Raw genomic sequence first — 15,000 nt, 5'->3', positions numbered from 1 at the left:
AATGACGTGGTATGTGAATTTGCGTGCGCTGTAAGGATGCGCAGTAGCAATGGGCGCAAACGTCCTTAACCGGTGCAAATCTAGAGATAATTTCTTTCTTCGGAGAACAAGGCAATTTTTTTACTTTCATAGATAGAAGTGAAAGCACCTGACCTTGTTTTTACTTGCGTGTTCTCTGAACAAAGGATTGACAGTCTTAAGTTACATTTACGGGTTTAAATAGCACATCGGTTAATAGGCTCTTTGCATGATACTGTCACATTATACAAAATCCCCCATGCTGGATGGCAAAAGGTATGCAACAGCCTCCGAAACAAAGTGATTTCAACCAGACAAGCGTGACTTTTCTTTGTTTTAGATGTCCCAGTGCGTAGCTTGCCATCCAGCCGGGCAGATTTTATACCATGTGACAGTTTCATGCAAAGGGCCCATTGGCTATCTATCAATTCTCGTCAATTCTCCTGGACTCCTGTTTCATGTGACGTCATCGCCTCCATGTTGGCGCGGTGAAGGTACAAGGAGGAATGAGTTTGCAGAATGGCATGTGGCATGACCTGCGGAATGGAATCATCTTGCGAGGTGTAATAATATGCAGAATGACCGGTACCCTATCATTAACCTTAACCCGAATCCTAAGCCTAGAGGGGTTAGGGTTAGCCCCGTCCACACACATCCTCCACAGTATTTAGGTCTAAAAACCACTTTGATGACGGTTAGCTTTCACTTGTTTTGCTGGGTACCACTATGTCAATATTCTACAAATTTCGACTTTCCAGGAGCTTGTTTCTTTAGTCTAGTGGATATCGGAAACTGCAATGAGAGGCCCTCGATCCGAGTTTAAAACTCTTGGCCTCGCGTATTCTGAATCTTCGCTGCAGCTTTAAAATACTTGTTTCTTTGAAGTAGATTGGAAGTCTGAAGTAGATTGTACGTCGTGTAAGTGGAATAAAAAGGGAAATGTCAGTTTGAGGGATGGCCATGAGTGTTGACCGAGCAGCGATAATATTTCGTTCAGCGGCCGTGATGAATATTTCCGCGGTGAAGACTGGATCTCAGTCTGTAACGTCATCGGATTAAAAAACATCCGGATGAACGAAGCACAAGAGATTCGTGTCAAGTGAAAACGAACCATAACGCACAACGCATTCTCTACTTCGAATTCACTGTTATCGTTTATTCGTAATTTGCTCTGAATTTACTATTATCGTTAATTTAGAAGACTGAAAGCTTGATATGGATTATGGGAAATGGTCATAGCGTATGGACATAGGACTTGAAGCTGGCAATGTTGATTCAACCGTCACCTAACCACTTCACCACCACACCGCTAGCTGCTCAGGGACAACATTTTAAACAGTATTTGATAAAGCTATATTATCACTCGGCAACAAACAATGTCAAAAACTGCAAAAGGTCGGTTACCAAACTTCACGACAAAGCTAACCTTTTTAAAATCAAAGCTCAGGCTTGATTAATCTAGCTTAGGCGTAACTACTCCTCAGCAGTGATATTCTATGGTAGACTTAAATAAATCTTTCTTTTAGAGCGCGGTGTCTTGTTTTCAAATTAAAAAAAGAAAAGAAAATGCAAATGCTTGGGTTAAGATTGACTCCATTTCCTCTGGATTAACGTGACCGGCGCTTCTTTGTTGTGAACAAAGATACGGCGCCACTTGACGTTTTGTGTAACCATTACTGACGAAACTGCGATATTTGGCGGGTCGGGAGAGAACCACACGAGTTTCAGCCGTGGGTGAAAAAGAAAAAGAACAGCTTGGAAAGGGCGGGAGATTATAATAAAGAGTTAAACGTAGTCGCGGCCGCCAAGTTAGGAGTAAACTCGGGGCGCTTACCATTTAAGGACGTTCGCGCGGAAATCTTCCCACATTGAAATTTGTTTCATTTCTTGCCTGAAGTTCGGTCATAAATTGCTTCTTCCAAAAATGAAGAAAAAATTGGGGGGTCACAGACTTTGTTTCGGAGAAAAAAGCAAGGGAAAATTGGTCTAATTTCGATAGATGGGTCATCATAACGAGTTGTAGCCTCGTCTACTCATACGTCGAAAATCATAAAGATAATATGTTCGGAGTGAAGGTTTCCGTGCATAAAAATATAAGAGTGGGTTTTTTTACATAATTGCATGCCGTGGGGATGTCGTAAACAGTAGAGTTAATCCTCAAGGAGCGTTCTCGCAAAGCGCTACCCGTTGTAACCGCTTCCGGAATTCATGAAACAAAGAAAGAAAAAAAAAAAAACTCCTTACATTAAGATTTTTTTTCATTTTATCACATTGTGTAGATTGTAAGAAACGTAAGTGATTCATGTCTTAAAAAAAAGGGGTCACCGATGATCTAAACGAGTAAAATCAATGTCATTTTGCGAAGCTGTTGGCCCGGAAAAGTTCGTTTTTGCATGACCTGTCGGGGAAAGACTGGAACCCAAGACTGGATCGATAGATGAAAAAAAAAAAAACTCTCTCGAGCATAGCGACGAAGTTTTAAGCAGGTGTTATCTTTATTTGGTTAGTGTTTTGTACAATATATCTCCGTTGCCGCCATGCTTATCTTCTGGAGTGTGGTTTTTGTGAAAATCTCTCTGGTCGTTTCCTCGTAGGTCCGCACTATTCAAGTGGGCGAGGAAGACAGTTCAATTACGCTCCATTTTCATGAAGGTAAAGGAAAAGAACTTCAAAAACATGCCTTCATTTTGATTTAAGAAGTTCGTAGCGTAATAACCAACCCCATTAAATTTACGCAACGTTGCTGACTTCCTCGAGTTTTCAAAACTTTCAGCCACTTCTCGATTAGCTACCTTTTCCAGCCTCCCGCTCCCTTCTCTTTAACGTTTCATGATGAATTGGAAATAAATGTGCCATTCTTTTGCCGGCCAGGAAAATTTTTCCCGGAGATTATGTCGATCTTTTAACTAATGCTTGAAGTAATGCGTGACATATTACAGTCGCGTTACCTGCGCAGTAAAAGTTGCGCACAAACAATTAGCGCGAACGTACTTAAGGACGTTCGCGCCCATTGCTACTGCGCATTTCTTCGCGCATGTCACGAACACGTCATGCATCGCAGACCACGAAGGTAAACACGATTCTTAAGGTGCAAACATTTTCCACAAGAATAAAACGTGAAAGCATAAGGCATTATGGGATAGATGTGGACCCAGGTCTTCTCGGAAATGTCACGCAATGGCGTGACAGTGCGAATAGACAATCGCTTTGAGAACTTCGCAGCGATTTTACTCTCTTGAATGCTCGGTGACCCCCATTTTTCTTTCCATAGATCACTTCCTTTCCCGATTTTGTCCATTTTAACAGAAAACATAAAAAGTCTGTACGTGAGAAGTTACAAATATTTCGCCTTTTATGCTCTCGTGCGACCGAAGTTTTTTTTTCTTAGACTAATATGCATCGTTTTTCAAGGTCTATTTCACTTCAGAAAAAGACATCAGCTGCTAACATTTGTTTAGTTCTATTAGTTATGTTGGATTGAGTACGTTTACCTGATCTAAATTTCACTAATGTAGCTTTTTTATTGCTGACAGTTGTAAGCTACGATCGTCTTAAAATAACGCAAGCGTCTAAAAGTGCACCTCATGATCTCGAAAACGAGCAAGGTGAACCCCCCGTTTTTTTGCCTTTTTGGCAAAAGTAGATCATTACCTTTCTGCGTGGCTAGTTTTAAAAAGATCTGTAGGTGGGAACGTTTAGGGCGCGAACGTCCTTAAACGGAATTTTCGGTGAGAAATTTTTGACACATGGTACTGGACATTCACTATCGAAGAAATGGGACATGGAATGAGCCGTTCCATTTGTGAGTCTATTTCAGAATGCCGTAAGAGTCTGGGTAAAAATAAATGTGGCGGCCAATGCCTGTCAAGTGAAGGGATGTAATCCTCGCATCGGAGCCTGGTTCTAGTTGTGCAAACAAATGGTACAGACATTTCCGGTTGTTTGGGTAACAGAGGAAAAAGTAGACAACCTTCGAAGGTTGTCCTTTTTTTCCGGAAAACTTCCGTTGGTGTCAACCGTTTCATTTGTTTTCCCACAGGAACAACCGCCTTTTTCTGACAAATGGTGAGCGCCCACGGTTTTCTATGTTTTATTGTGCGTTGGGAAAGTACGCAGCTATAAAAACTACTCCTGAGATTGGCTCAGAATACAATGGACTAAAACAAACAACCAATGAAAGATGGAATCTAACCCTAAAAACAACAGAGCTGTGTTCTAAAGGGATTTACGTCACTAAAAGGAAACTTGAATCGTGCTGCACGTGCTCCACGTTTGTTCGTCTTCATCGTCTGCAAACCAAAACCATTGCTTTCTTGTGCGTTAAGCCCTGGCCAAACTATGGAACAAAATTCGATCCAACATGCAACATTGTTGAATGTAAATGTTGGGATGGTGGCAAAACACTATCCCAACATTTCTTGGCGAAACATTGAAGTTTAAGTTGGTGCTAAATTTGAGAATATGGCGCAAACGAAAAGCGCTCGTAGCGTTTACTGTACTGGAGATGTTGAATGACGGATTCAAACAAAGAAACAACAGAAAAACTTTACCAGAACGAGTGGAGAAGGGTATGTCTCTGTCATTGTACAGTTATCACGACAAGATACACCCGCGTTTAAGGAGATGATGAGAATGAGTCCGGATCAATTTGCAGAGAATTTAATTATAAACGCTATTGAACCAGACATCTCCAAACATAGCAACGAAATTGTTGGAAGAGGGGCAAAACACTGAAACGTTGTTGCGTCGAGCAGAATTGTTGGGCGTAATGTTTGATCAAAAGCAAACTCTATCCAACACTTGATCGAACAAAAAATATTGGACGAACACCCGTTAACACGGGCGGCCAAATAGTCGAACAATGTTGGATCGAATAAAGGTGGAGTGTTTAAGGACGTTCGCGCGAAAATTTACTAACATTGATTTTATTCTCCAAATTTTACCATTGAAAGATGATGAGTTAGTGATGTCAGAAATGTAAAAAATTGGGGGATCACCGACTTCGTTTTGGAGAGAACTTGCCTGGAAGAACACCCTAAATCTGAAAAAATCCGGCTTCTTTAGCGAGTAAGGCCAGTGTCTGTAAGCCCAAAAATGTTGCAATTTATTACATCTTTGAAGTGAAATGTTCACTACCAAACTTTGTTTAAGTGGACCCATCAAGTGAATTTAGTTAACTGTTGAGGTTCCTTAAAGAACAAGTTCGCATTTAGCGACCATAGTTTCATGCGCCTTGCAGCCGCAAGATGGCATGCAGGATTCCATGTCTCGAGGACAGAGATCTTGATATTTTTTTGACTTCCCAAATTGATTTTTTGTTCATTTTTGGACAATGTGGACATAATTGTAAATAAAATATGTTTCTGAAAAGAAAAGTAGGGGTCACCCAACATCCAAGATCGTTAAATCCAAGCAAAGCTATAGCAATGGCCATCTGCCCTATTATAGGCTCGAAAGGGTTTTCAGCTAAGGGCGCGCGCGTAAGCCACACACGCAATTCGTAAGCTGCTTGCGTCAGCTCATGATTTAAAATGGGTCACCAGAAATAAACAAATACCGCTAATTTCGCTCATCTTTCTTCTCATTCCTATAAACATGGAATATAAATAGACATCCGCTATTCACGAAAACTACGAAAATTGTACACAAACGATTTAATGGTCACTCCGTTTGCGTTGGCCTGTAGCTCCACTCGCGCGTGCACTCGAATGAGCGGGTGACGCATGCGTAAATGCTGATCTTCAAACCGAAGAAATGATTGTACTCCTTTGCTATAGCCAAACTCAGTTTAAAAGATTACGCTCCCGGCAGCTGAGGCTCTTGGACAGAAAGGAAAGAAAGTTGAAAGAGAATAGAATGAAAAGATGACGTTTTCAGCCTAAATTAGGGAGCTTTAGCAACGACGACGGCAACGGCAACAAGAACGTCGTCGTTAAATGTGAATTCGCGTAATTGTAATCGCTTCGCGACTATTCCAGGTATTTTAACGTGACAAAGGTGTGGCAAACCCTCAAGAACGAAACTAGTATGAACGGCGCTCAATTTGGAGGAGAAAATGAAGATTTAGCTTAAAGCGCTGACGTTCTCCCTAATAGAGCGTTTTCACCTGACGTCACGGCGGCCATGTTTGTGTTCCAAAACAAAGGAATGGCGGTCATGATGGTGTTCCAAACTAATCCTCCGGGAATTGAACTCTATTTTTATACAAATACTTGCTGTTGTTTCAGTAATCCACTATGGCTACTGGTCACGTGAGTGAAAACGCTCTATACCTCAGATTTGGTGATTTCACGTTGTTGTGTTGCTGACGACGGCAAAGAAATAGACAAAAATGAAAAGATGCACGTGCAGAGCGTGCAAAGCTATTGCTTTTGCTCACTAAATATGCAAATTTGTGACGTTCTCGTTGCCGTCGCCGTTGTCGTTGCTAAACCTCCCTATTGGCGACAACGCGCCAGGGGTCGTTTTGATCAGTCTCCGCGTGGGACGCTAGATGAGTCCGATCTCGATAAACAATGTCCGCAATATCAGTAATGTAACCTATCAGTAAGTCTCGATTTATTCATTGTGAAAGCACGAAATCGACAAGACAAAGACTTCTTCACGTGAAATCAAATTCAAGGAGGCCCAGAAACTAAAAAAAAGAAAAGACCTTAACCTTAACTGTAATTTGTTTTTGGGTTTGCTATTATTTCACAAACAATAGTGCAAAATTGAAAAGGAGTTTCTCGAACGTCACACTGGGAGGCCACTTTTTTGTGGCACATTAAGCGAAACAATCAACGAACGCACGTAACGATATAGAAACTGCAGAGAAAGGAAGTGTTCATCGAACTGTATTTCCTTCAAAAGAAAGCCGATAAATCGGTATCATTTTTAAGACCTCACAGGAATTGTAAAAAAATCTCTACCCACAGTGAGCATTGAAATTTGACAACCTTCAACTCTGGACAAAAAGAATTAAGATTTTTTCCCATCTTTCAAATTTTTAATCCATATTTATTTAGTCCATAAATTGAAAAGTAGGCCAACATTGCCTCGCTCCACCCAACATCATATTGTTCAGGAAGAACGCTTGCAACCCAACCATGTCACAGCGTCGTTTTGGAGAGAGAAGGTCTATTTAACTTCGTGAAAAAACACTAGATTTACAATTTTGTCAGGAATTATAGCCGTAGATCGCTTAAAGTTAAGCGAGTCGGCAAATTTCATTAGAATTCTCATTAAATTTAAGCCACCAAACCAGGAAGCTTAAGCGAGTTAGCAATTACTTTCGGTCGATGAGGAATCACTTGCGGTTATTCAAATCGGAAATACAACAGGCGTGCTATTTTTATTATTTTTATTTTTGTATTGACACGTGCCCTCTCCTCGTTGAATCTTACCTGTGAAAACAAGTATCATTTTTAAGTCGCTGAACGAATTCTGCAAACAAACCATTTTCAGGAATATAGAACGTTAAGCGAGACAACGGCTATCGTGAAAACACGTCCAATATTTAGTTAGTTAGTGACATTGAAAATACTGTGCCGCGGCCGCAAGATGACGTCACACTATAAGTTACAGACGGCAAAATTATTTGCAATATTGGTATCAAGATTACAAATACTTCAAATATAGCCACTGTATTGGATCTCAAGGTTGATACCGCTTATATCAGCCTACTCTTAATTATATATTTCTTACTGTGGGTGGGATCGCGTTTTCCTCCCAAGTACCAATGATGTAAAGAATATATCACCGAGATGCTATTAGGTTTAAAGATATCGTGGAAACAATATATAAACAAACAACCAAACAAAACAAAAAATAAAAATAAAAATAATACCACATCAAGTAATTTCAGCGGATATTGGAGCCAAACTGTGAGGTTAAAAGAACTCTTACTCTGTAAATTTAAATGGCGTCAAATTTGTAGACGTTTGAAAAGCCAAGTGTGTCTGTACTGTAGCTATTTTGCCATACAAACGGTTTAAGATGACGAAGGCGTTCGTTTGAAGTCGTTTCCTGGAAGTCAAACTTCACGTATCGACAATAAGAAACATATTCTTTCAATTTTTTTTTTAAAATTATAAGTCATTCAGTTGAATTTTACGTTCCACGAGTTGAACAAACAATATTGACATCAAAAAGAATTGCCTTAAAATATTTTCCTTAAAATATGCCGTTTTTTTGTAATCATAAGTCATTCAGTTGAATTTTACGTTTCACGAGTTAAACAAACAATATTGACATCAAAAACAATTTTCTTAAAATATGCCGGTCAAAAGTGAATTAGAAGGTTTATGAAAGATAATTCTTCTTAACAACTTTTTGATTGTCAGCAAATGTAAGCTTAAATTTTTCCAATCTTCATGTAATGTCAAGGTACCATTGATGCTTCGGTAAACGTTATTGCTTGATATAGCAAAAATAGAATTTCACGGTGTGACTTTTGATATCGCTATTCAGGGCGAGGGGTAGTTGTCGACGCAATTAATTCCGGCCTTTGTTCAGTCGAGTCATAAAACGTTGAATAGTGTTCAAGTACTCCTCACATTTTCAGACGCATCGAAAAGGCGAAAAACTCTGAAATTATTACCAGGTGTTTAATCGCCATGACGTTAGTGCCAGAGGATTCCCCTGAAGAGTAAGCCCGTGTTTGTACTAGCAAAAGTATTTCTGAGCCAAAAATAAATAATGGTTGACGTTAAAATGTTTCGCATTGTCATTATTTCAGCTGAAACCCTCCTGACAGTATAAAAGCAATTAATATTAAAAGATTGCTTCCGGTGAAACTTGCGTGACTGATCCTATTGTCTTCTGAGGCATTCTATTGGTCGCCTAAACCGGAAAGCAACAATCATTAAGAACGAGTAAAAACTAGAAAACTACTATTTGTACTTTGACGTCTTGCAATGCGGACGCTACAATATACCGTCACAAAAAATGTGACCTGTGAATTTTCGAACCTTTATCATTGCCAAAACAAAGACACGATTACTATTTGGTGAGCCATGCACCGAGATGTGAATTTATGCGACCATTGTAATCTTGTGGTGATCAGTTTTTCCTAGATGGTTAACCAAGGTAACATTACTTAAGTTTTTTTTTTTTTCGCGATGGGATATTATAGTCTCACGGCGCAATATTTATTGTGAATTGTAGTGGCTTTTAAATCCACTCACATTCCCGTTACATTTTTTTTCTAGTTTTTCTGGCTGTTGGATTAGGTCTGGTGACCGGAATTTTCGTTGTTGCGGTATATTTTATAATTCAGTATATCCGTCATCGTTCTTCGAAGGATAATCGTAAGTATTCAAAATTGAGCAGCGATCCAAAATTTCGTTCTCGCGCTATCGTAAAACAAGACATTCCATTGTTTTGTATTCCAAGATACATCCCCTTCGAACTTCAACAGCCCATTGGCGCCCTTGAGCGGACGGAGAGTTTCAAAAAGGAACAGTATCGCAATGGGAGTACACATATGTCACCCACCGTTCACCGTTTTGACGTACGCAAAAAGGCTGACGACAGTGGAGGAGTTACTCACGATGCAATCAATCCAAGCCCCTTACCCTCACCTCCGCCAGTTTCGAACACACCACAAACATCACCTCGCAAAGTTTCGCCCATGAGAAAAATATCTGGTTTGATACCCTTGCCGTCGCCTTCTTCTCAGCAAAGGAAAGTGGCAGTTCACCAAAAAAAGCCCAGGAGTAAACTTGGCAAGTTAGAGTTTTCCCTCTACTACGACCAGTCGTTTAGGTATCTCGAAATTTTCGTGGCCCGCGGGATTAAGATCGCGAGTCCCGAGGCTGGTATTCTGCCCGTAGTTTTGGTAATCGGAACAATAACTTTTGAGGGAACTCAACTTTGGGAGCAAAAGACTCGACCGGCAAACAGATCAAGCGATCCGGTATTCAATGAAAAGTTAGCGATGAACAACATTATTTCAGGGAAACTTCAAGCCAGTGTGTTACACTTTCAGTTGTATGATGAACAAAGCAAATATCTCATCGGCGAGGTCAATTACAGGCTGAAAGAACTACCTCCCAACAAACTTACTAACCAAATTCTTCCGCTTGAATCAGCAGGGAATCTAGAGGAAAGCGAGGATAGCGGTGGGGTATGTTTATATTCATTTATTGTCATTTCTATTGCGTGACAAGTTGAAAGAGTTAACGTAGAACACGTTCTATATTGATAATTCTGTCGAGACTCAATACAAAGATAAAACCTTTAATCAGCCGACAAAGTCATGACTTCGCAAAGCATGAATTCAACAAAATTTTAAAAGAAAAATAACTTAACCTTCGGAGAATACTGAATTTTTCCTTTTTCCTCGTTCCAATTATTGAAAACAAACAGTTTAACAAAAAATTTGACGCTTCAATGCGCCTTTTTTTTTGCTAGGAGGAACTAGTTTGAACTTCTCTTGAGGAACACAACTCACTCTGTGTTCTTTTTTCCTACGACAACAATGTTATTGGACAATGTCTCGTCACTGTATAATCTGCTTAGCGTTGGGTTATTCTTCACCACACTTTCCAGATATCTTCTCTCACAGGACCCTCCGGCACTCAGTTCGCTTTTCGAGGTTTTTCCCAACAATTACTTAAAGCGTTGTCTTCCCGCGTGTAAACAAGATTGCTTTTGTGGGATTAATACTGTCCACTGGAAACTGACTCGACAGAAAAACTAAAAACAGTACTATAATTAGGAATTGTGCTTTTTTGTTCGCCAAACTCCGAGCCTAAATTAAGCCTTAAACACGCGTTTACGATGATAATTGACCAGTTTTGATTTCAACAATTAGCTTCTGTCTTCTTAATTTAACCGAAACGAGACCTCCTTATCAATTAAAGTCAAATATATTTTTATTCAGTAGCATAGAATTTATTAGATGGTTCGTGAAGGGGAAAATGTTAGATCCCTTCAAAAAACCGGACATTTGAGTTTCGAAACAACTTCTCCGTGCGTCAAAAATAACGCAAAGCGATTTAATTTTTTCCGTTTTGAGTGTCTGCCATGCCCTCGAGCAGAATTTTTCTGGAGGCGTTTATCTTTATTTATTTTAATTAATCGTTGATTTTTTGTTCTTCGTTTATTAACAGACAAGTTTTCAAAAATGTACGCTATATTTCGCTTAGAGTTTGAACATCCAAAAACTCCGGCTCTTGAAGTTATAACAACAAATCCAAAGTGAAAGTGATCGTAGTTAACGAGACGAGGCATCTTGAAATGTGCAAAGAAGGCTCGAACGAGATTTTTTCAGGCTCCAGTTGCTTAATTAATTCATCAACTCCTATGATTACATAACTGCAGTTCAAATACATAAAATTTGGAATATTCTTTATCACAACAACAAATCTCATATTTAAAGTGATACTAAGATAAAAAAAAATCAAGTTATCCTTTTTCTTTGGATTTCAAAACTATGATAACTAAACACTAAGTGGCCCAAGTTTTAAGCCTCCATTTCAAAAAGACGCCTGTTTATTTGTACTGGAAGTTTCTTATTTCATGGTCTGCCAGGCTAACTTAAAATATGAAGGGGTAGTTTCTAAAGAAACTGTGGTGGTGAGTCGGTGGGGAAGTAGTATACAAAAATTTGGTTTATCAACGGAGTTGATAATGTAAATCTCTGTACGGTGGCCAATTTACATTATCAACTCCGTTGATATTGAGAGAGCTGTATCGAAGAGAAAATGACGTTAAAGACTCACAAGATGTGTGTACGCAGCTGAATTAATATGTAGCGCGGGATTTTCGGGCTTCAGCCTTTCGATAAAAATAGGTACGCAATGCGTACCACACACTTAATAGTTGGATTCTTGCTTAACAGGCTTATCTGATGCCAGTAAGCAAGCAGGTTGATTGAATTGTAACCTGTTCCAGGCAGAGTCCCAGATAATTGTGTGCGAATAATGAGCCTGGGGGGCTTGGGTCGACTGTTCCGACTATCTGGGAGCCTGGAACAGGCTAATTAAATTGGAAATTAATTAACGTTTTCTAAATCATAAGTATAGAGCTTACGCATTTTCAGGGGGGTTAACCCTACATCTGAAAGCTCAGAAACGTATCCGAAAAATTGACATCAATGTCTTAAAATTTGTGTATCTGAAGACAAAAACATATCCATCACAGCAAAATGATACTGTTTGTAAGTCATTTTAAGGTTTTGGCCACTATTGATTTATCATGAGATTTCCCTGTTTCCAAAGCTTTTTCGAGTTCTCCCAAACTTTCACTTGTGTTTCTATAACTCGATAGAAACTCGGAGTACATGTTTTCTATTTATTTTAGAAAACGTGACGAGAAAAAGGAAAACAACTTGTTAACTCTAATTATCAAAATGTAAATTCTCTTTGCTCGCGCCATCACTACGTCAACAGCTTGTGCTAGTTCTGTGTCTCCATCGAGTTATAGAAACACAATTTTTAACCAATCAGCACGCGTAATTTCTTAGGACTGTTTTCTAAAATGATATAATAAATAAAGGGAGACACAAGCAAGTAATGAGTGGTTCACTATTTAATAGTGAAACCACTCATTACACCTTTTTTCAAAATGACCGCCATTTTAGTATTCTTTTGTTTCCTTGCACATTGGCCCTTTCTGCCTCGCTTTCAAATGTAAATTCAAAAGAATATTTAACCTTGAAAAAGGTCAAAAGGCCACTTTGCAATCAAACAAAAGGATACTAAAATGGCGGCCATTTTGGAATAAGGGGTATTGGCCTGACAATTTCATCCTGAGATAATCACTCAGAAAATTGTCATTTACATGTTAATTATAACCCAAGCTGAAATTAACCCTGGGATTGAACTATGCAGCCCCAGGATGAATGATTTTACAGGCAGTTTTCAGTATTTGGCTGGAAAATCTCTGTGTAATCAGGCTGAAAAAAAAGGCATCTACCGAAGACTAGATGAAAAGTTGCCCAGCTGGCTGCATTTTCATACAAATCATTAACGTCTTATCACTTTGCTTTTAAGAAATTCATGGTGGGGAATGCAAAATCACATTGGTATCAACAAGTACACTGTAAATTGTGCACCTATCAATCGTTAAGCCCCAGTGTGCGGGGTGGTGGCTGATCCAGGGACATTGGACATTTTCATGGAAGCTAGCACCAAATTTTCCAGCCCCAGGCACCTACAAAAGCTCAAATTCCCCACCCCTGGAGTAACTTTTCTTTTCATTTGATTCACATTATTGGAACATCAATGTTTTTCCACTGTCGATTTCAAATTCCCTTTTAACAGCTGATGGAAATTTGTCATGTGACACGAAACCTTTCCAGTGCTCAAGGTACTGAACTAGAGGCTAGAATTGAGCAAAACAACTTGAACAATATTAACCAGCTTTTGAATCAATCAAGCATGCACAATGATAGAGTGGAAAATTCACAAATATGTAGAAATATACAAAAAGCAATCACAAAAAAAATACAAAGAAACATTCTTGAACTTCTGAACATCCCAGCAAAGACTGAAAAAAGTGATGGTCCAGATTTTCAAAAAGACAAGACCAATTCTCCTATCTTTCTTTTCAATCATGGTGTCCAGAAAAATCAAGAAAACCAAAGAACACATCTCAAGGTTCTCTCGCTGTTCCAAGATGGCAGGCATGTCAAATTCCCGACCCTGGGGAAACGCATTCTGTAAGTGTCAAAATCCCTACCCAGGGGAAGGTCCTCTCAGTCAATTTCTCGTAGGTACCCGCACCCCACCCTGGGGCTTGACATTGATAAGTGCATTATTAAAGTGACTCAAAACAGTTTCATCATCTTTTCGAAGACGCTCTCCTTAGAACGAATGACGCCACAACGCTGTATCACGTAACAGAAATATCAGGGAACCATATAAAACACCGATTATTTCCAAACAAGATGTCGTCATTATTATGACGTAATAAGTTACCTTGGCAATGAGATAGTCCAGCAAAAGCACCCTATATATTGGATTTAGTTGCTCATAAATCAAAAATGACATGATACAGCGTTGTAGCGCTGATCCCTGTCATAAGAGCGTCACTTGGGAGCGTTGAAAATGGTCTCAGTCACCTTACAGTTCGAGCAACAATGTTTACGCAGAAGATTGAAATTTCTTCGAGCAAATCAACAAAAGAGGCAATTAAGTATAGCAAAAATTGCAGAAAGAATTTAACCAACCTTTATCGTGAATAACCTTAGGCTCCGAGTAGCTTCGAAGAAGATAAAATTAAATGGAAGAAGATAAAATTTTTACACAGATTTTTGGCGAACATCAGCTGTGCAAAAGTAACGCGGGCAACTGGGGTTAGTCGTGCAGAGGCTACCCAAGAATGCTCAGCATAAACACTTTCAAAATCTGAAGAAAAAAAGAAAGTGATTTTTTTATCATTCTCAACCAATTTGGACCATCAGAAATTTGGCCTCCCCTCCTGTCCAAAATACGATAAATAAATATCGAATAAATTTCCTTGATTGGGCTGGTTCAGAAAACGGAATGATCAGCTGTCATTTAAACGATGCCTGGGCCCTATTGCCTACTCAAATATGTACACTGTTTCAGTTTTTGGAGGGGGGTTGAGGCACCTATCCCTTCTTAGGAATGTTGGACAAATTCCTCCTCGAGTGCAAATGTCATGGAAAGATACTATTTTTCATGATTGTGTTCTTTCCAGTGTCTCAACTAATTTTGTCGCTTTTATTCTCTTCCAAAAACATTGTTTGTATATTCTCCTTGACAGTTAACGAAGAAAAAAAGCTGCCCCTTAGCCAACCTTCTTTCCACATATGAGTGTTAGAACTTAGCAATCCCAAACCAAATGAATTATGCTTCCTTTAAAAGCTTTCTTTGATCGTTGCATCTCGGATGGGTGTTTCCAAGCGATAAATCCTTCGTTACATACGTACTTGGGTGAGAAGAGATTTTCTCCGGCAGCCATGTTTGTTTTCCTAGCAAAATTTTCATCACGCGTACATTGACCCCATTGGTCACGGTAACTGCTTTA

General features: G+C 39.3%; 2 protein-coding genes across 13 annotated transcripts in view; one reads left to right on the top strand and one right to left on the bottom strand.

Annotated features, from left to right (window-relative positions):
* Positions 1–15,000, bottom strand: part of LOC138038573 (synaptotagmin-4-like) — a 59,928-nt gene that overhangs the window by 27,798 nt on the left and 17,130 nt on the right. For all 3 annotated transcript variants that reach the window (XM_068884523.1, XM_068884520.1, XM_068884522.1), the window contains 2 exons: positions 14,903–15,000; positions 14,177–14,354 (listed from right to left, as the gene is read on the bottom strand). The exon at positions 14,903–15,000 is cut by the window's right edge and continues 34 nt beyond it. The gene's annotated coding sequence lies outside the window, so the exon portion shown is untranslated. The remainder of the gene's footprint in view (positions 1–14,176; positions 14,355–14,902) is intronic.
* LOC138038575 (synaptotagmin-7-like) overlaps positions 8,891–15,000 on the top strand; it is a 41,034-nt gene continuing 34,924 nt past the window's right edge. For 2 of the 10 annotated variants that reach the window (XM_068884533.1, XM_068884532.1), the window contains exons 1-3: positions 8,907–9,087; positions 9,210–9,308; positions 10,092–10,126. In XM_068884533.1, the coding sequence (XP_068740634.1) occupies positions 9,075–9,087; positions 9,210–9,308; positions 10,092–10,126 (147 nt within the window). In that variant the 5' untranslated portion in view covers positions 8,907–9,074. Of the gene's footprint in view, positions 9,088–9,209; positions 9,309–9,393; positions 10,127–15,000 lie in introns of those variants that run through there. The other 8 variants (XM_068884531.1, XM_068884530.1, XM_068884538.1 and 5 more) reach the window with 6 other exon arrangements.

The sequence above is a fragment of the Montipora capricornis genome, chromosome 2 (genome assembly GCF_036669925.1).
Source record: "Montipora capricornis isolate CH-2021 chromosome 2, ASM3666992v2, whole genome shotgun sequence".
In the NCBI taxonomy this organism is placed as follows: Eukaryota; Metazoa; Cnidaria; class Anthozoa; order Scleractinia; family Acroporidae; genus Montipora; species Montipora capricornis.
Note: the sequence above shows the minus strand (reverse complement) of the source record. Positions and strands in the feature narration are given on the sequence as shown.